Here is a 23,376-nt window from a genome sequence, read left to right as displayed (position 1 = left end):
ACTTTTAATAAAGCTGAGCTTCTCAGTTGCATGATTTTCTGTTGTGATGCTTAGCTATATGAGTGCAGGTTTGGAGAAGACAAACGCTGGGATTCATTCAGGGCTAGGGTTTTTATGAAGACAGTTTAATCAAACAACTGGGCTACAAAAGAAATGAAGATATTTGCCAGAAATTGATTAAGATGAACTATGAAATATAAACTGGATAATCAGGGAAGTGAAGATGGAAATGATAGAAAAATATCTGCTGTTAATAATAACAGTACATAGTGTACTATACTAACAAAGTATTATGTATGATTTTAACACTGTGTAAAAGAATCTCTCATGCTTCTGAACTATGGGAAATGTAAACTGTCTTTATAAAGTTCTCTTCTGTCGTGCCAATTGATATGAGAGCATCCCCAGGAACTTTTCTGTCCAAAGCATAAGATAAAGAGTCCTTGGTCTCATCCACACTGATACACAATTTCATTTAAGGGCATTGATTAGTGGGAAAGAAGTAGAAATAGCACATATTTCTTGAGTTTGATAATTATCTTTTCTAAGTCTTTCTGGTCACTTGAAGGTTAGTTTCTTTACTGCTTTATTGATGACTTGGGCAATTTTGTTTTGTGCTGATGAGACTAATTAATGTTTCTATTCCATGAGCATCAGTGGTCTTGTGAGTTCAGTAGAATTCTATGGAAAATAGGGTTTGAGACCCCACAACCTGAGGATTCATCCAAGACCCTTTTCTTTCCCAGAGTTGGAAAGAATTCTTCTAAGGTCACCCTTTCCCTCCCTTCCCTTTCTTTCCTCTTCTCTCCTTTCTTTTCTTGTTTTCTTCCAAGCACATTCTTCTTTCAGTTTAGGCCATATAATTTCCCTACTTGACCTTTAGAATACTCTGTCTTTTCTTGGAGAGAAGATTGAAGAAAAATATGTTGACTCTAGACCTTTTTTTTTTTTCTTCCATTGAGCATGCTATTAAAATAACCAGTTTCTTTGATTCTTTGTGTGACAAGAATTTTTTAAGTGTTTTATATGTTGTATGGCATCTTCTGTGCATTCTCTTATTAGGTACTATATTATCTACATTTTACAGCTGAAGAAATTAAGATTTAGAAACAATTGCTACTTTCCTCAAGATCACATGATTGGTAAGGATCAGCCTGGATTCTTACCTTGTTCTTTTTAATATATATACTGTTTTTACTAAGCTAAATTACAGTTCCTTCTCAACTGGTCACCAGGACCAGGACAGAGAGAGAAAGGAGGTGGGAGAGGGGAATTCTATGTACATATTTATAAGCAGTGGGCATCTTGATTTACACAAGGCAGTGCATTTTTACCAGCCAGAATAGAATTTATCTATTTTATGAGCTTATAGTGGTCAAAGTCCTTTATCAGGGCATTTGGAAAAAAGCAATTCACAAACTTCAGTTTTATCAATAGATTCATTTTATGTCTCAGTAATATTTCAGGCTTGCAGGAAAAGTGAGAGGTTGGGATATTTTAGTACCCTGAAACACCCCTATAGACTATTATATCCACCCTATTTTGCTGACAGGTGTGGGACCTTGTCAGGTTGTTCTACAGTGAAGTACAAATCTAGTAGTGGCAATATTATAACTCTGGTTACGTGCCTACATGTTGAGGAATTGGTGGCTTGATCTATAATTACTACATAAGAAATATTTTAAAACAAAACTGATGTGAGGATATGCCATTGTCTATAATTTAAAACAAACATGCCAAAAAATGTTTTATAGGCTGGCAGATTGTTTTGACTTAAAATTTTCTGATTTTCTGCTATATTTAGCAACTTCTTATGAAAGTATACTGATTTTTACAAAATTTATATTCATTAAGGGGGGTAATGGATTTTTAAAACATGTAAAATGCCTTTTTGTGCTTAGAGAAATATCTGAATACTCCCATATCTAATCAAACCATTTCTGAAGGTGAATTTAGGGTAAACATACTTTTTAAAGTCAGAATCGGAATGGCATACAAACAATGATAATTGCATTTTCAACTGTTGTTCTTAGATTTCTTCAAATAGGTTTCTTTCTCAACTGTCATCTTGTCCCTGCCTCTTTCTCTTTCTCTCAACTGTTTCTGGTGGCTTGAAATTGTAGTACCCCAAAAGTTTGGTAATGGTTGTTTGCTATTATACTGGATTTTCTTCTTAAAAACTTACTGTAATAACAAAGAAAGGTTGAAATTATAATTTGTACCTTCTTCTCTTTGATTCTCTAACAGAATTAAAGTTTGAAGATTCCTTTTATTCTCTTAGAAGGCTTTCTCAATATTTTGCTGTTCATTTCTAATTATCTCCTAATTTCCTGCTGGTTTTGAAAACAATCAAAATAACTATCTTGGTGTACAGTCTAGCCTTCTTTGTTTTAGTTTGTCATCCATAACTGTTTTGGTCACTTTGCTTTTGTTATCTCTAAGTCGAGTCTGAAGTGCATGGGCCAGACTTCAGATAGCTGTCTGATATAACTCTTGTATGATGTTGCCGTGATCTGGCATTTTAAATCTACTTTTTATTTTTTTGATTGTTGTTTATGCATCCCTTTAATATCACCTTACTCTAAGAATGCATGTATTTACAAATATTTAGGTCTTTTTCCACTTCAAAAGCCCCTGTTTTATAAGTCTAAGACAAAAGTTTTATTCTTATTGGTTTGTAATACTATTTGTACCCCTAAATATGGAACTTTCTGTATTTCATTTCAGTTTTAACCCTATTTATCTAATTTTCTTACCTCTCTTTGTTTTTTTTTTCAATTTAAATATACATCTGCTTTAGTTACTTTTTCATCTCTGGACAGTTTTGGAGGAGGAAAAGTTTATTTGGAGCTCATAGTTTCAGAGGTCTCAGTCTATAGACAGCTTACTCCATAGCTCTGGCCCAAGGGGAAGCAGAACATCATGGCAGATGGGTATGGCAGAGGACTGCAGTTCAGGACATGGCAACAAGGAATCAGAGGGAGAGAGCTCTGTTCACCAGGGACAAAATATGTACCCCAAAGGCACATCCCCACTGACCTACCTTTTCTAGCCACACCCTCCCTACCTGTTTACAGTTACCACCTAGTTAATCCCCATCAATGGATTAATGCACTGATTAGTTAAAGCTCTCATAACCAAACCATTTCACCTCTAACCTTTTTTTGCATTGTCTCACACATGAGCTTTCGAGAGGACACCTCACATCTAAACCATAACAACCTCTCATAAGCACCATACCTACTGTTTCTACATAACGAAAGCCTAGTAGTTTTACTAAATAGAACTTTGTGTCTTTGGTTTTTATTTTGTATGAGGCATAAGGGATAGTTTCTACTTTCCTTTCTATGGATCATCAAGATCATTTTCAGCTGTCTTGATTGTTTATATCACCCATTGGTTTTATATCTGTCAGAATTTGGGGTTGCAAGCAACAGAAGCAAACTCTAGCTGAGTTAAGCAGAAAGGAATTTTTTGGAGGGATATAGGTAATCCATAGAATCCCTGGGAAAGCTGGAGAATTAAGATTACACAACAGATGGTACAAGACTTGAATCAAGAAAGCCAGTCAGGATTGGTGTGCCACAGTAGTGGCTGGTTCCATTATTGCCATTAGTGTAGCCATCATTGTATTACTGGGAATAATCTTTCAGGTTTTCTGACTTTCTGCATTACTTCTTTAGAATTCATAGTCCTAGGAGGAAGCGTCCTCTTGTCTGAGGCCAGCGTACACACCCATTCTTTGCTGCCAGGAAAAGTGGAGAGGGAGTATTTACTATTTTGTTCCTTCCATTGTAATGGTGGGAAGTAGAGTCCTTGCCTTCCTCCCACATCCCACAGTGAGTTATTGCTCAAACATTAAAAAAAGAGTTTAAATGCTGGAAAGCCAAAAAATGACAAACACTCACTACAAATCTTTGGAGGTATAATTATTCTTGATAGAAAGCAACAATATTTCAAACCTTTGCTTCAGCCTTCATGTCACATAGTCAGAAAAAAATCAATGCTTGAATTTACCTGGCATTTTCCAGACTAGTGGTATGAGTAGAGGGCAACCTGCTTCCCAGCATCAATGGGGCCCAGACTCCTGTCCCCAGTATCATTGGAGAAACCTGCTGTGGCCTACCTAGAGCTAGTCTCCCCTCCTTTGTATTAGCTGAATTTCTAATTTCTAATCATTAGCTCATTAGAAATCTATTTTTTTCCAAGTTCTTACCCTCTTTGGAATAGCCATATGCTTCAGAGGACTATGTCTTCCCTTGAGTATAGCCCAAAGCAACACTCTCTTAAGCTGCAGTAACAGGTTTTTGCTGAAGCACTTGATGCATTTTTGACAAATGAAAATTGTAGGGGATGAGTTCACAGAAGGTTTTAAGGGGAAATTTTCCTGATAATTGGAAAGAAATTATCACAAAGAAATTATGTGTTTTTCTTCTGTACAAGTCATGTTTGAATGTGATGCTTGGGATTGCTGCTACCATCTAGCCACAAATCTGAGGATGAAGTTAAAACATATATAAAGTTGGGATCAAAATAATTCTAAAGGAGAGTGAGTGACTTCATCTCTGTCCTACTCATTATAATAGAAAAGAATAAATTTTGCTTATTTATTTATTCATTAATTTGTTTTGATAATAGGGATTGAACTCAGAGGTGCTTAACCACTGAGCCACATCCCCAACCCTTTTTTATTTTTTATTTTGAGATAGGGTCTTGCTGAATTGCTGAGGCTGGCCTCAAACTTACAATCTTTCTTCTTCAGTCTCCCAAGTTGCTGGGATTACAGGCATACACAACACACTCATCCAATATTGCTAGTTAAATGTCAGTCTCTTCTGGATACTTTTGCTACTTGCAGCTAAATACTTTAAATCAGTCTATACTATTTTATGGAATCTTCCATCCATGTCCCAAGAAATAAGCCATCTAAGTGATTACATGAGTCCTAGCATGTTGGAGGACTCATTAAAAGGAGAGTAAGTACTCTATAATTATTTCCATGTAAATTTTAAAAGATAATAGTGCTTTACTTCCTTAGCTCACTCTCTTTACTTTCCCCCTTGTCTATTAGTCCCATTGGCTTTAGTAGATTAATTGTTATGAACCATATCACTTGGTAGCAAAAGAAGTCAAACAAAAGTGGTCTCAATAGTTCACAAGTTTTTGATGACCTCAAATGCAATTGCATATATTAAGTCAAGTTATATATCTGACAGATATGCATGGAAATAATAAATCATATCCTATATTAGTATCTAAATATGAAAATTTGGGTAAGTTTGATGAATATAGGAAACCTTCAATTACTGCGTTGTCAGTTATTAACAGACAGGCATAGGCATAAAGACAAATCATATACATATACTGAGTATCTACTGTGACTAGTCTGGGCACAGAGTTGCTGGCTAAATAATGGTTAACAGGAGTGACAGGTTTCTTACTCTCTTTGAATTTGTAGACAAAGTGAGCAGTCAGACTAATAAACAGACAATTATAACACAGTGTGATAAATGCTCTTGTATAGTACAACATGTGAGACTCTAAGATTAGAGATATTCAACTTAGCATTAGGAAGAGGGTTGGAATGGACAAGGAAGGGTTCATAGAGGAAATGCATCAAAATTGAGGCATGGAGTTTGTAGAGTTTGAATTGACTTTAGGTAGAGAAAGTAGAAAGTGTTGTATAGATAATCGTATGTGCAGAATACCACAGAAGAGAGAACATACCCATCAAGCACCTTCAGGAAGCTGAAAGTGGCTAAGTTGAAGTGGGGAGCCATGAGTTAACTGATAGGATTGGATAAGTACAGAAGGACGAAACCATGGTTGACATTTTTAAGTCACACTCAGGTGTTTGTGTTTTTATTCTGGGCGTAGCAGTATGCATTTGACCAAAATTATTCTGGCTTCACAGTAGAGATTATACGTGAAAAGGCTGGAGCAGAAGCTATTGCCCTTGTAGTTAGCCCAGTAAGAAGCAGAAGAATGGCTTCCAAGGAGGCAAAGGGGAGGAGAAATCTTGAAGAAATATTTAGATAATAGATCATGACTTGAATGTGGTAGAAAGACAGGGAGGCATCAAGATGATTTCTTGGTGGAGGTGGATGGAAAGGGCATTGCTGGGGAAAGGCTCACAAAAGAAGCTAATGTTGTGGGGGATGAGTTCAGTGTCAACTATGACTCTTGGTTATACTGTTGCAACATTTTTGGATATTGGATTTGTGTAAGCCGTTGTGTGCATGGGCTTGGTGTTGTATGTGGGCTATAGTCTCTGAGATCTAGTGCTCTGATTTATTAAATGATGATAATACTATCTACCTCATAATGTTGGCTTAGATTGAATGAGATAAAATACAAAGGATCTCACATTGTTGAGAGCCACGGCCGGTCAGAATGACGCCTGGCATTTAAAGCCTGTTGTACTGCAGCTGCCAAGACTTGCCCTTGTTCATTAATGTCTCTACATAATTTAATATATGTGTTTAAATCTTCATGTTTCCATGGTCTAATGGCCTCCTTGCACCATCTGTTTGCTTGCTCAAAGGCTAGCTGTTTAATTAATGGCATTGCTTGCTCTGTATCCCCAAAAACTCTGGTAGCTGTTTGAATAAGCCTACCTACAAATTCAGCGTAAGGTTTATTAGCTCCTTGTATTATCTTAGATAATTGACCTTGTAAATCTCCATGTCCTTGTAAAGTCTTCCATGCCCTAACTGCATCTGCAGCAATTTGTGAATATATAGCAGGATCATATTCAATTTGTTGCCGTTGACCCTCATAAGGTCCTTTTCCTAACAATATATCTAAATTTCTTTGAGGGTAACCGGCTGCTGCATTTTGCGTAGCCGTCTCCATGCAAAATTCCTCATTGGCAACCTTCCATAACAAATATTGTCCTCCATTTAGCACAGATTTACATATGCTAGCCCAATCTGTTGGCGTCATGTCCAAGTTGGTAATGGATTCAATCATGCTTACAGTGAAGGGTGCTTGGGGACCATAGGTTGTTACAGCCTCCTTTAACTGCTTCACTGTTTTGAAATCTAAAACATGGTGATTTCGCTGCCCTCCTGCCACCTCAAATACAGGGCATGCTAATCTTTGAGGTCCTGTCTCAGGATCCCATCTATCAACTACGGGGGTTGAGGGCCCCATAGGATATGTTGTCTCTATAGGTGGAGCAGTTGGTTGGACACTTATGCCCTCTGGTGATGGAAAGGTGTTAGTAGCAGCCTCCTGTGGTAACTTTTTCCCCTGATAGTTCTTCCTCCTTTAAATTTTCTTCCTCTGTCTGACTAGCTCGAGAGACCTTCTCTTTTACTTGATCTAAAATGTCTTTCTCAATGGTCTGAACCTCTAAATTTACTTAACACTCTTTCGGTTTGTTTTTTACTAATTTCTAATCTACTATAAATATAACACAACCCAACAAGATAACACAAAACAAAACCAAAGCAGAATGGAACAAAAAATCGTTGTATCAATATTCCTATTTTTTTTGAAATGTATATTCGTGGTCTATCTCTATCTCTTCCTCAGGGCCGAACAACTTCAAACCTTGAGCCAACCATTTTTCCCAGTTTGCCTTAGAAAGTTCTAGGGATAGGCAGCTTGAAACAAAAACAAAACAAATCAAAACAAGAACACATTGTTTTTTGAAATGGTCACCCATTCTCTCGCCTTCCCTCAGGGGCGAGCAATTTCACTTATCTGCTAGCTTCAGGTGTTCCCCATACAGGCCGCCAAATGCTGCAGTCTGGCTGGGCATGAATAACCGAGCCACCACAAAGCCTTGTAGGTTCAAACAGCAACTACTTTATTTCAACTCTCACCGGCACTGCACGCGCACTTTTCCACCAATGCCACCCATGCTGCCCTTCCAGAAACCCCCCACACCGGAAATCCCTCCTCTGGCACTCCCCCATACAATGGGAACTCTTTGGAGCTACTCCAAAGTAGCTCGAGAACTCCAAAGTAGCGGGTGCCTAAGGCAGCAAGAGCTGCCCCATTGCCCGACAGTAAAGGTCAAATATACAATACAATCAATCCAGCATCACAGCAATTATATGTAGCTTAACTCAAATCATCATCTCAATGGTTCGCTGGCATCACCTTTCAAACATTCCCTCTGGCAAATGCCAGGCTTCATTCTGACTGGCCTGGCTCTCAACATCACATGGTACTAAAAAGGAGGCAAATACTAATGTTCATATGTGCTGTGTTCTTTATTATTATTAATTATATTTTTTATTCTGCCACTTAGTTTTCTAGCCTGTAGCCAGAAATAATTAAAAAGATTATATCTGTTAATGTCTATAGAGTACTTGTGATGTACTAGGCACTCTTCATTTTTGTAGCACTGTATATGTGTGTTAGAGGTGTGTATATACATGTGTGTTTATACACACACATATAATTATTTAATTCTCAAACTTTATGTAATAATACTTTTGTTACCTCCATCATATAAATGTGAAAACAAGCACATAGAACTTAAGCAATTTACCAAAGTTCATATAGCTGGACCAAAGATTATATAGCTACTGAGTGTTGGCCCTTGGATTTCAATCAACAGTTACATTTCTATTCCTGCAGTTTAAACCAATGTTTAAATACCTATTTTCATAGATAGAAGCACTGAAATACTCTTGGTTAATATGTTTTTAATTTTTAATCAATCTGTGTTATATGTTACATCCCTTAAGAACATTGTAGCGGTCATCTTTGTCTTATCCTTTTGACAAATCTACTATTTCTGAAATACGTAGTATAGGGAACCTTAAATTATTTTTAAATTGATCTTAAAACATTCTTTTTATATCATGTGTCAACTCTACTGCTGATTGATTTTCATACACACAAATGTAAACGTAGATTTTTATTTCAGATTCACATGCCCAAGAATTTCCATATACATTGACTAATAGGGTTGAAAGAAACTTAAAATCTTTTTCTTCATCACATACAAATGTTTGAATTCATCTTACCAAGTGGTAGTTGTACAAAGATTTCTACGGCTTCAATCACGGAACTCTTCCCTCACAAATCTCATCTCAATATTTGCAGTCATTCTTAATAAATCTCACCACTATTTCCTCAGCACCTGGAATCTGCCTTATACTTGCTATGTACTCCATATGGTTTTTGAAATGAATTAATGAATTAATGATTGATTATTGAAAATATACTCACTATTCTTTATTTTGTAATTTTTCAAAGATACAACAAAATTTTCTTAATTCAAGATATGAGTGTATTTGTGTAAGAGAAAGATAAGCATAATTAAGGAAATTCTGGTTTTGTTGTTTGTTTTGAAAAAAGTTGACATGTGTCAAATTTTAATAACATCTGAATATTAAGGCTTCTGGAAATCCAAGAAGACATGCTACCTTTTCTGAGTACTGACACAACAAATTAGGAGTTGCTTCTTAAGCCTGGATACTGACATGTTAGCTGCTTGAAATAGAAATGTGAAACTTGTTCTGAACTGGGGAGGAAACTAAGAACTCAAGCTGATGGTTCACACTAGGACAAGGTCAACTGAAATCATTGAATTGGATATTGGATATTGAACCCAGTAGTATTCCTCCATTTCCTTCTTGCATTAGCCTTAGGGGCACTCTTCATACATAGAACCAACTGTAAATTATTTTAATTTTAATACTTTTTGTTAGGGCATCACTAACATAAAATGTTAATTTATATTTCTTGAGTTTCATTGTTCTTAAATTCATTCAAGTGCTAAAAAATTATAAAGAATAATTTTCAAAGTTAAATCCAAAACAATTTATTTAAATTCTGGTTCCTGGGTTTATGTGGAAAAAGCATCATATGGCATGCTGAGAGCCAAATTGGGATTCAGATTGGTTATAAAAGGCTGTGTTTTTTAGCAGTTATTCATAACACCTGATGACGATGGTGGATTTGTGGTTGCTATGTTGGGATTGGACATTGAATCTCTAGGCTTCCGATTAAGTGGGAGTCACCATTTGCTGTGCTGTGAATTGCCAACAAAAGCAGAATCTGTCACAGGTGCTCCAATTTGTATTTCAGAAAATTTGCTTCTCTAACTTTAATTATCTCCAAAATACTCCACTCTATAGAGTACTGAAAGGAGTCAGCATTTTTTTTCCAAGTTTCAGTACTTTGATGTAAATTAGAATTTTTGTGAACTACCTACATGTTGTAGAGAAAATAGAATTTCAAATGGAGGAGGAGGACTTTAGCTGTACAAAATAAAACACTATTTTCATTTTTCCACTTTGAAGTCAGGAAAAAAAATCATAAAAATATAATGCCAAGTAGCCATAGCTGAATAACACATTGATAATGAGACAAACTACACTTCTTTGAAGGAAGGCAGGCATGAATCAGAAAGTGTGTAGGTTTAGCCACTAATGGTTGAAAATGAGAAATGAGAAGTCCTAAGCCTAAAAATATTAAATAAACTTAGGAATAACTTTCTTATTAGATATTAATGTGTGTCTCAAACTCATGGAAATAAATATTTATCATTTTTGTAATAGACTGCCTCTCTTTTTTAGAGAGACGGGGGAATTGTAGAGAATATACCCTTTTGGCAAATAATCCCTCTTAACATCAGCATACATTAGCTAGGGATTTTTTCCCCATTAAAATACTTCCTTTTCAACAATTCAACATAAAAACTTGATGGGACAGTTTGTCCTTATTTCATTGCAGAAACTGCTTCTTCAAAATTGGCTGAGGTTGACCAGCTCAATTAAAAAATCTTTGATCCTGGAAATCCATAAGAAGTGATTACATCTATGAAAATCTTTTTTTTTTTTTTTTTTTGTGGTGCTGGGGATCCAACTGAGGGCATTGTGCATGCGAGGCAAGCTATATCCCCAGCCCTGAAAAATCATTTTTAAGAGATGAATATTGTTGGGTGATTTAATTAGGAAATATGTTATAATTAAATCTTTTTGGAATATTTTAAAACAGATTCTTCATTTTTTTGCATGTCTTTCTCTTTGTATTAATGTAATTTCAAAATAGAGAAATGGTTAATTGAACTGAGAAATAAATGTGTTTACTGGTAATTGCTTAGCCTTTGAATTGTAATTACAATTTTATATTCTTATAGGATTATTTAACCATTCATAAGTATGGCAATGCAGCGAGAAATGATCTCTGGAATACATTATCAGAGGTAAAGTATAGGAAGTTCAAATATCAAAATGTCTACTTGAACATTTGAATTGAGTATATAAGCCATTATTAACTTTTATTGACACTGACAGTTTGTCTTTACTTTTTTATTTCCATTTTCTTCATATTGCTTCCTGTTTTAGTTTGATATATTATAATGATCAATGGTTCAAAATTATTTAAAGTACAAGAAGTGATAAAGATACCTTGCCTATTTTCAATATGACAATATTTCTGAAATGTGACTCTAATATAATATCAGAGATTCATGTTAAAGACATCCTGAAGTTTCAAATATATTTTTTCTATGTGATTGTAGACATTTGAAGGATAGAAAATGATGCTACAAATACTTTCTTTAACAATAAAGTATATTTTATTTTCTGGTGTGTATAGACTTTAATGTTAATACAACTTTCATGCATGTACATATATACATATATAGAAAGCATAATTTATGGTAAGATTAATTTTACGTGTCTTATATTAATGTCACTGAATTTAAATGTCTTCATATTTAGGAAAATTAATTAAAAGGTAAAAATTAAAATGGCTTAATGTTAATTATGTTTATAATTCATGATTATGAAACTAATTTATTCAATTTTGGTTGTAAAGGCTTTGAAAAGGAATGGAAAATATGTAAATATACAAGAAGTAATGGATCAGTGGACACTCCAGATGGGTTATCCTGTTATCACCATCTTGGGAAATACAACAGCAGAAAATAGAATAATAATTAACCAACAACATTTTATTTATGATATCAGTGCTAAAACTAAATCACTTGAACGCCAAAATAACAGGTAGAGCACTCTATTTTTACATGAAAAAATGCTTTTATTTTTATATTTCACATTGCTCTTTTAATAATTTAAAAAGCATTGATAATACATTCTGAAATATTATAAGTAAAATATAATTTTAATTTATTTCTTTATGCATGTTATTTCATTTTGATTCTTTTTACTTCCATTTTATGGATATTTTAACCCTCAATATGACAACATTATTTATTTCAGAAAATGGAATTTTTAATTATAAATGATGGTATAAAAATTAAGATGTGATTTTTTACTTTTCTTCCTGAATATTTCTTGAATTAAATACAAGAAAGGTGTGTTGCAATGAATTTTGAGAAAACCATGAGATTTATAAGACAAATGAAAAAGGAAACTAACAATCCAGAAAAAAAAACCAATTAAAGCAAATGAAAATCTAAATAATTTTGTCTGAGTCAAAGGAACTTAAAATAGAATACCTAAAATGATCTAAATATGAATGACGCTCCATATAAAAAATAAGTTCTCTTTCCTTCGCTTTTAGTGTTTGAAACCACTAAACTGACAACATACATGGATTGATTTGTTGTTATTTTACCTTTCTTTTGAAACTCTAACTTAATACCTGATAATTCATCGTGTAGGATTGTTTTCTTTTTTACCTTACGTTTTTTATTTTGTGTCTCATTTTAAAGGCTGAGTCAATGAATGATAGTAGAACTTTATTAGTCAGTTTCAGTTTTTTCTAAGGTGCCCTGGGTTAGGTTAACCATGTACTGTCTCCCATTACCTTGGAAAATTAGGAGTCTGACTTCATCAACCACCAGTATCAGAGACCAGGAGCAGAGTTTACTTTGTTATCTCTAAGAGGAGTGGAAATCGTTCCTAAGTTAGCTACCTCCAATTCTGGATATTCAGAGAAGTGATTGAAAAATTCATTAATATTTTCTTGGGACCACATTTGGAATATGATTTAGGACAGCAGCTTCTTAAACCTTCTCAATATACACACATACACTTCGAGGCACTGCCCTCTGCCTCCCCACTCTCTGTTCTCCTGTAATCCCACATCACCCTGCTGAACTGTCAGTGCTGTCTGGGTCTGCCCATCAAGGCTGCTCTCCCCAGCTCAGATTCCCCACAGCTGCCAAGTGCTACTTCTAATCCTTCACCATCTGGCCCCAGGCTAAACATGCTTTAGCATCAACCCTGGTCTCGCCAGGAAGTACGTAAAAACTACTTGACTGTGGCAAAGCTGGAGATACTCAGGCCAGGCCTTCAAGGATGCTGAGTCTGACACAGCATCACTGATGCAGAAAAACATAAAAGACACATAGATGACAGCAAAAAAATTTGAACAAAAATACTTTGTGAACCTATAATATACATCAGTATATCAGCTGTGAGTCTGGGAAAAATTTTTCCCAGGCTGTATATGTAGTATCTAGAGGTTCACATTGGCTGTTTTAAAATCATATGGATTATTTTGAACTCTGAGAAATTGGCATAGAAAGTATTAAGAGAATGATCATACAGGGCATCTTATTAGTCTCAAAAATGAGTTTATATATTATGAAATAATAGAGCTTGTAGTGGCAAATGTAGTATTCCAATTTTACATTATTGATCTTTAATTCACTGTGACATTCTGGTCAAAGCTTCAATAATAATTCTGTCTGGCTTTTGTACATAGCTTTCCTAGGTCTTTATACACGATGCACACAGTTGATGCAATAAAACCTATACCTATCTATGCCAGAAATTTTTTAAATTATGGATGTTTTCTGAACCAGGAGAGTCAGTTTTTTTTTTTTTTCATTTTTTTAGAGGATACCAGAACATAAGTATGACATGCATAGAACATTTTAATGTGTTCAGTAATTATATTTTTCATACATGACAATTGTATTGCAGCAGAGAAAGGAAAGATCTTTAACCAATAACTGCACAAAGTTAATGAATATCTAACAGAGTGTAAAAATGTAATAGAATGTGGTACTTGGGAAGTGGTGAATTGGTGAAGCCTTTTTCTTTATAAAGTTACTTCCCTATAGTGTTATGTAACGTTTCCTTAACCACAGAGGAGCTTCTAAGAGTTTTGTGTTATAGAGAATTCTATTTACCTGCATGTTTACATTTCCCATGTCTTACTGGCCTGATAGTAACAATCTCTAGTTTTTCATAAGCTTTACACTAATCCTTCATTAATGTTGATACTATTTTTTAAAAGGTTCCTGACTCAGCTAAAATATATGTCCATTCTTTTCTACTTTAATGTAATCCTTAAAATTAAAGTTGCTTTTTATAAAAATGTAAACTGATAATGAAGACAGTTAATCCCTGGAACTATTAAAGAAAATAAATGGTTTTAGGGTCTTCTGAAATTAATTTTTAAGGTTTTTTAATGGTTAAATGAAATAAATAAAATTTGAATTAAATTAAAGAGGCAGAAACACAATCCATTCTCACAGTATCTTTTTTCTAGTCTCTTTTTAAGCTAACCCACTGAAGACTGATTTCTTTAGAGCATACCATACAGGGCCCTTTACTCAATATTGTTGAGTGTCCTCTAGTCTTTTAGCAAAACAACAAAACAAAACAAATCCCATCATGATTATTATGACTTCTTTGCTTTTAAAATGAAATTTATAAAATGACTAAATATGTTTTGTTTAAAAAGCTATGAAGAATAACAGGATGTCAACATGTCCAACAATTTTGAAATGAATACAAAATTTCAGATCTGCCTGGTAACTTGTAACAATTTATCTTTGTCACTTGTATAGATTTTGTGTAGGGTACAAAAACTTCCTTAGAGAAAACATAAACGTCTATTTTAAGAATTTTACAAAATATCCCAACTTTGTGTTCTAAAATCTTATAATAGGTAACTTTTTTTATATCACAGCAGCTGTGCGATAGTGTCTGCTTATTTAAGTAATTTTCTCTATGCATATGATATGACTGTAAGAATCATGCAAGTATTTATATGAATCTCATTTTCTTGTACCTTAGAGACTTTTTTGAAAATTTATATTGAAACATCTCAGTTTTTATCATGATCTCTGGCTATTTAGAAGAATACAGTTCAAATACAAGTATTAGGGGCACACAGTGCTTCACAAACATTTTTGGATCATGCTACAAAAAGACATATTTTCCCTTAATGATTTTTTAATTCTCCTAATTTTTTTATATTCCTTGCTCTTTAACTAATACTTATCTGACTTCACATTTTGCTTGACCCAATTCAATGTGGAAGATGCATACAAAAATGTGAAGTTCATAAAGAACATTTTTTTTTTGAGAGAGAATCTTTTTTGTAGATGGTCACAACACAATGCCTTTATTTTTATGTGGTGCTGAGAATCCAACCTGGGTCCCACCCATGCTAAACAAGTGCTCTACCACTGAGCCATAATCCCAGCCCAAGAGCATTTTTGTCTTACTTATAGGTTAATCTGGCCTTTTTTATTTTCCTTTAATCTAAGTCAATTCAATCATATTAACACATTCAACAGTGATTTATAAAACAACTCCTCTTTCATAGCTTTTCTCAATGACCCTGTAGTTTAACTTGAGAATTAGACTCAAACTGGAGACATTGTTGTCTAATTATTACAATTAATCAAAAGAGATTCATTATCTTTAAAGAATAGCTATTAAAGAAATATATCAGTTTTTTGTATCTTTATTCCAATAAATCTATCATTAAATATTTGTAAGATATTTTTAGTTCTTTGTTGGAAGTGTGAAAGTATTTATTAAAGAACTTACATGGGTAATTTCTCACTAAGTTTTTACTATCTAAAGAATGACTACCATAAAGTACTTCCTGACCAATCATGGGGAGTCCATTGTAGTATAGCATAGTGTCTCTGAATAGTTGACACTCAAAAATATTTCTGTAATTAAGTATAATATATAGTTTTCTAATTTAGAATCTTAAATGTGTTTTTTTAACTTTCAATAGTGGAGATAACAGTTGATATACAATTATGAATTTCTTCCAGTCTTCTATTCAGACTCTTTTGTACCACAGAACTCTTTTTATAATGAGTGAAACAATTAACTGATCAAATAACCAAATTCTGCATGATGGATTCAGTGGAGACACCCTTTTCTCCCACCCTCAAAAAAGACATGATCTTGTTTCAATGTTATGCCAAGCATGATCCCTCAAAAGTGTTCCATTCTCCATTTATTCTCATAGATATTAAACTCACACAATATCTTTACTTATTGTATCTTTACAATATCATTCTAAAATAAAAATTATTTTTCCCATACTGTAATTATTGGATACCCCTGTTGCTAATGGTGCAGTGGAGAAATCAATATAATCAAGCTGTATTTCAAGGAAGAAAGCTAAGTCTAGTCATTGGGCTTATTGTAAAACCATCCAGCAAATCTCTGGGTGCTCTTTGAGATTAAATTGATATTAATTCATGTACAAGCCTAGATATCAATTTTACCCTATAAAAAGGTAAATGTAAAAAAATGCTTCTTTTTAATAGTTGAGATTCATGAGTGACCCTGCATATTGATAGATGCTTTGACACATCAATTTGGAAATTTCATTTCAGGAAACAGAGTATTAAGTATGTCCCACAGTGTTTTTGGTATTGATCTGGATTTTGGGGAAATCCAATTAATTTTGTTCTTCCTTTATTCTTTAGATGTGTCATATTATTCTCTCTCTAAATATATGTTAGTAGTGTTACCAGAATTGTTAGATAATAACTAAGGAAAATTTTAAAGTGTAAATGATGAAACCACTGAAATTTATATTAATCTAATATAGAAAAAGTTGAAAGGGTTTATTTTTAGATTTTAATCAATATATAATGTGGTTCAGATTTTTGGAATATAGTTACTTTTATTTTTAAAATGCAAATCTGGTTTTTTTCTGCAAAATAAAGTATTTCTTGGCAGTTCTTATGCACTGAAACCAAAACTTTTTAAAGTCAAGTCTTCTTAATGGCATGTAATAATAAACCCATCTTTTTGACTTATTTTTGTCTTTCTAACTGGGATTTATATACTTATTTACTTGTTTGTTTTTACTGAAGAGAGTAATAAAATCATATATAAGGTAGATAGAAAATGTTGTTTATTTTTGTTTGGATGTAGATATTTTATTCTTAAAGCTTCTCTTTTATTTTTCAGTTACCTGTGGCAGATTCCATTAACTATTGTAGTAGGAAATAGAAGCCATGTGTCTTCAGAAGCAATTATTTGGGTGTCTAACAAATCAGGTAAAATATATATTGTCCCCTGAGGAACTCTTTGGTTTCAGATAATTGTTTGGCAACTTAACCTCTAGTTTTAGCTGTTATAAAATGTGAATAAAAATAAATTATATTGAGAAAGTAATGTTAATCACTTCTAAAAAATAATTAGGTATAATATAGAATAATAGTCTAATTTCAAGCTTCCTGGGTAATTTTATATTTGTTTCTTTTATGGTAAAGAGAAAATTTTAAAAGAAGTATCTGTAGAATTAATATTATCTGTTTTAGGCTGTGTAATTTTGTAATTCCAAGTGTAATTAAAATATAATCATAACTCCCAGTAGAACATTATTTCAAATACTAAAATGTAGGCCTAATTTTTAATCCCATTTTCCTGCTACCTTTTAGTTACCAGACTGTCTCTTTAAGGGACCAGAAAGGCAATATTCTCCATGGAATTAGATAATTATAGGGCCAGGAGGGAGGGGCTTTTACATGGCATCTAGCCATCTCCTAGGTTGGGTCAAACCTCAAGGAGCATTGAGAGATGAGATTCTATTCTCTTTCTAAATATCTTCAAATAAGATAGTGATCTATTTCAATTCACTGTCAGAAACCTATTTCTCGAATCCAATCTATATCCTTCAAGCTAGAGTGTGAACCAGGTCCCTTTTATTTCTGTTTTCCATTGAGTTAGAGAAAAAGTCAATTATCATCTTTTATGTAACATTTCATTTAGATTTAGATGGTCAAGGGTGTCCATATTTTGTTTTCCTTATTCCTTTCTCACATACTGTTAATTGATGTTACCTTACATCATTTTAAACAGTCACAATTGTTTTTCAATAAGGTGAGGTATAAATAAACAGCTGTTTTTTCCTTCTGTCTTGCTATTATAAGGGAGACTAAAATGCTTAAAATACACATAGGAAACAAGTTTTAAAGCAAAATATAATTTGTTTGCCAGAAGTATAAACACTTGGAATTCCAGGTGTATTTTTACTCAAATTTTTAATGTTTCTTAATACATAATCACATATTATAAAAATATGTATTTTAACTTATACATGTTGTATGTGGTCGGATCCACAGCCCAGTTGTGCAAGGGCAATAGGTTAGGTTGCAGAAGGCCAAAGAAAGTGCCCATAAGTGGTACTTATGATTTATTGAGGAAAGCTTGCAAGAGATTAGTGCCTGCTCCTAGAAGACTTCAGTGATAATAGACCGACACATAGCACTTCTGTCCTTCAAGGTGTTTTTCCAAACAGTGCCTCCTCTCCCTCATGATGTTTTGTCCAGTAGCTGCTGGTTGGATGAGTGACACATATCCTTTCCATAGTGCCCTCAGCACCCCCCTGGCTGCCAGTGGGATAGAGGTTTTATGTTAGGCTGCGGAAGCAATGACAGCATCAGCATTAGCTTGCATTGTTTGCTTAGTTAGCTTGCATGGCCAGCATCCCAAGGAACAACTGTCTTGGCACAGATGCAAGAAAGTAGCTTTCTACAGATTAACACTAATTTACCATAATTCCTAGTGTGCATAAAATGTATCCAGTGTTCTTCAAGATAATATGTTCCTGGACTTTCCAACCCAAGCTTGCTCTCAGTATTCCTTTAACTTGGTGAGGTTTTTTGGGAAAAAGGAAGGACATTCAATGATATTGTTTACTCTCCCCCTTTTCTTTAGAATTGATACATATATAAAACATGCATGTGTAGTCTAATAAGACATTAAAGTACTTACTCTAACATTTATTGATATTTATCTTTCTAAATAATCAGAATCTATAGTTTCATTGCATGATTCTGAATTTATACCTACTCTATTATTTGTCTGTATACCTCTCTTTTCCACTCATGTGGTTGTTTTATTTACCTATGTAATCTGTTATAAAATGATGAAAACAATTACTGTAAAGTTCCAACTATTAGAATGAAATTATGCCACCCTAGGAAAGCCAGGAGCATGAGATAGAACTATCTTCAGAAATAAAGCAAAATACTCATCTTTTTAAGGTAGAATGAAAATGGAGAAAATTTAAAAAGTATAAAGGCATATTGATCAAACATCAGGAGTGGCCCAACACGTCACTTGCAGACAGTGTCAGTGCAAGTCTGATTCTTGTAGCATCCATTTCTCGGGACCATTTCCTCTAACTCTAGTTATTTCCGTAGTGTTATTCATAGTATCTTCTTATCCCACCGAGAATTGAGAATAGTGTCACAGTTTTCTTTGACCCAAAGCCACTACTGGCTATGTTTGAGGGCTTGTTTTTTTTTTTTTTATATCCTTTCATTGTTAGTCAGGAATAATAACAGTGTATTAGTTCAAACCATGCTTGCCTCCTAAACTATTGCCTGTATTGATATATATGACATCACACACAGCTGCACAATTTGTGAAGCTCATAATTCTAGGAGGCACTGTTTGCCTAGACTATGGCATGAATGGCACACCCCTCTTCCCCCCAAAGTTATACAATATGCAAACTGCAGAGCATAGTGTGTTATGGTCCATTAAATCATAACAGCATCTTCTGTTTGATATGAACATTTTGAAATGTTGAGGCTTGGTGGGGGGATACTCATATTAAGTAAATGCTTCCCTAAAACTTGATAGATTAAAAAATCTGGAAGAACTTTTACAAGAGAGACCTAAAAGAAAAGAAAACTTTGTTTTGCCTTTTCAATTATATCCTAGATATTCAGTTTTATCTTGAAGTTTTCATTCTGATGACCTATAATAAAACTAATACCAGAAAGAGTTTTGGGGGGTAAGACATTAACTTTTATGTCCTATTATAAGTTGTCATGTTACCTTTGGTTTAAAATATAATCAGTACCAATTAATCAATAGTACCAGTTGATCAGTATTTACTTCATGTTTTCCTCCATAAAAACATGAAGGAAATATTCTGGTCAATTCTTATCAACATATATGAAAAGAAATTATACATTTAGTTATATTAACCATATTGATCTTTTTTTGGTAATTTTCACTGCCAGTAATAATACAGATTTTATCTCATAAGATATTAAGGTAAAGTCTTTGGTGGATAAGATGTATACATTTGATTTTAATCATATGTTCTTGGCAATTTGTTTTTTAAAACACTTTGGATAAATATCTAATTCCAAGTTAAGGCAAAGATCATTGTAGCCTAAAAGTAGTTTTTAAAACACTTTTTAAGTTTTTAAGATCAGGTTGAAATATCCTTTTCATTCTTACTAGGAAAATACCAAGTATTCAGACATTTATAATTGCGGTAGCTTGCATATTGACTGGCTGTTCAATTAATGGTGCATCAAGGGAAATAAATTTAGCATCAAATGTTAGAAAAGAAAAGATTCAAAATAAAAAAGAAACTGATCCTTAAAAATTAATGTAAAACATTAAAAATAGCATAATGCTGTGGTGATTTCCTCAAACATTGACTCATTTAAGATTCACAAACCATTAAAAAACGAGTATTGTCTTTATCTACATTTTACATTTGAGGAAATTAAGGTTTCAGAAATAACTTACCCAGTGACAGTCAGTTAGTGAGATAAGGAGCTTGCTTTTTTATCTTAGGAGTTTAGTTTAAATTTAGGAGTTTAGTTTCCTTTTTTTTCTTTTTACTCTATTCTGCCCTTAACTATATATACACACACACACACACACACACACACACAAACACACACACACATACACACACACACACACCCCATACACACACACAGAATTTAAGTACTTTGGTAGGTTTCTTTGAAAATCTGTCAGTTACTCACTATGATGCTTTTGGATATGTTCACATAGTTCTTTAAAGATTCCACAAAACATGATCTCATTCAGTTTTCACAATAGTCCAGTGAGGCAATGAATATATGTTATTATTCGTGTGTTTGTCCCATGTTGTTACCCTTATTATTGTTATTATTATTTTAATTCAAATTGTTATACAACCAGCAAATATTTGGTATAAATTTCTAATTTCATTTCTCTTTTTATTCTAAAAATGTATAAAATATAAAAATCTTATAAAATATCAACTACTTTGTGCCTTGATGTAGTCTGAATCAGACCATTTTGGATATAAATATAATTTTTAATTATTATTACCAACACTTGAAATATAACCTCCATACTTTTTATTATGTACTCATCAAATATGATACCTCATTAGACCATTGGAAAAGATCTCTTTAAAATGCATTGCTTGCCATTAGTTAATTTGAAGAACATTTTAGGGATATAATTAACTAGAACTGAAAAGATATTTAAAAATCTATTACAAAATCTTTCAGGGAACCATTTCTTCAAAGATCTCATTTGTAGTAAAGGCATAAAAATATTCATGAATAGTAATAACCTTCAGGTTTAAGTTATAAATTCAATAATGGTGTACTTAAAAACAATAGATGACTGTCTGCTTATTCTGGTTAGAAGATATAGAAAGCATAGGGATTGTTTTCCTATTTTAACATACATATTGATTTTAATTTGACTATATCCTTCCTGTACGTCTTTGAATTGAATAAGTTAAAAAAATAGAGCCAAATGAATCACATGGGGTTTAACATAAGCCAGCTATCTAATAAGTGAATAGGAAGTAACTTGAAGGATAGATTTAATATTATAGGAATTCATGACCACGGCAGATTTGTAAAAATCTAAATCATGTGTTCATATATTGAACTTGATGCTTTAACATTCTAATTTAAAAAAAAACACTTCTTAAATGAAAATTATCAAATTTGCTCTTAACTTAGGTGAATTAAATCACAATTTTATTATTTTTGTAATGAAAAGCTTAGTATACTTGAAGAAATTAAGATTGCTCAGAAGAAACAATATTTTTAATATTTAAGTTTTAATTTTCTTCCAGGAATTCAGGCATGATTAATCAAAACCTCTCCTTATAATATTATTTTAGTTTTTTAAAACATCATGTTTTCTTGTTACTTTGGTTCTAATTTTTGCATCTGTAAACTGAGGTGACATTCTAAAACTTCTTGTGTGGATGACACGTTAAAAGTTTAAAAATATGTGTTTGTGAAACTTCAAAGACTTGAGAAACCATTTTTATTTTCTAGTAGTCAATCTGATTTGTCTGTTGGAACCATTTTTCTTTATCTGTTTCAATGAACACAGTTTCTAAAGGTACTGAGAGCTGAATAATATCTGAAACATTAAGTTTTATATTTAATATACATTGGGGTTTAAGCACTTTTGTTTTACTACAGACTTTTGAAAATAAGCAATCTCTTAGGTACATTGTATGAAATAGCCCACCCTATTACAGGCCTGAGAAATAAACGGTTATTAATGTCCACCAGTGGTTCTTGTGGTAAACCCTTCCTTGTGTGGCCTTTCCTTGAGAGAGTCATTTGTAAATTCCTTCCTTCCAAGGAAATAAAGCAGGACACTGTATTTCCTGTTTTGTATTCTGATGTGCTAACATCTTGATAATGGAGTAAGAACTGAAGGTGTGTCTGTTACTCAGATATGAGTCAACTGGCTTCTGTGGTACAGTCTATGATTTTGAGTTATTGTAGAAATTAAATATAATAGTCTGGTTTTAATTTTTTTTTCTTCCTGGATGTCAGATTGTGTGTATGTGTGTATGCATGTAAGTTTCTAAAGTCTACTTCATAGTGTAAATTCCGAGAGGCATGAGTCCTGAAGATTAACACCCAAATTCCTGGAATCATAACCCTCCCTCTGGGATGTCAGTAAAGGTTGACTTTACATGTGAATGTAGGTCACTCTCTCCACCATATTTGAAAAAGTTAAGTATATAAGAAGTTATATCATTTTTTACTGGCTTCTGTTCATTGAATTAGCTGGTAAAAAATATATTACCATTTTCCAAAGTGATTTCAATAAGCAGAATTTATTACCTTTGTTTATAAGTCTATGTGGAAATTTAGAGTCTTAAACAAATGTGGTTTCCTTTTTCTAGCATTATTGATGATGTGGAGAAGTGTGTTGTTTATGAGTAGTCCTATGAAAGCCAGAGAAAAAAGGCAGGAGACAATGATGACTTCTAAGTAAATGGGCTGCATTGTTCTAATCACTTTCTGACAATTAAAATAAGAAGAATATGTATCTAAACACAGTTTAATTTTAGCTGCACGTGCACATACAACCTAATTGAAAGCTGCATGAATATAATAGTGTATTTCTAGGTTACGTTTGTTTTGAG

General features: G+C 33.2%; 1 protein-coding gene across 1 annotated transcript in view; it reads left to right on the top strand.

Moving 5' to 3' along the window:
- Nucleotides 1–23,376, top strand: part of Trhde (thyrotropin releasing hormone degrading enzyme) — a 362,149-nt gene that overhangs the window by 264,591 nt on the left and 74,182 nt on the right. The window contains exons 8-10 of the mRNA XM_027929374.2: nt 11,108–11,173; nt 11,791–11,978; nt 17,124–17,212. Of these exons, the coding sequence (XP_027785175.2) occupies nt 11,108–11,173; nt 11,791–11,978; nt 17,124–17,212 (343 nt within the window). The remainder of the gene's footprint in view (nt 1–11,107; nt 11,174–11,790; nt 11,979–17,123; nt 17,213–23,376) is intronic.

Source organism: Marmota flaviventris, chromosome 3 (genome assembly GCF_047511675.1).
Source record: "Marmota flaviventris isolate mMarFla1 chromosome 3, mMarFla1.hap1, whole genome shotgun sequence".
Lineage (NCBI taxonomy): Eukaryota > Metazoa > Chordata > Mammalia > Rodentia > Sciuridae > Marmota > Marmota flaviventris.
The sequence above is the reverse complement of the archived record's forward strand: the minus strand, read 5'-3'. Positions and strand labels throughout refer to the sequence as shown.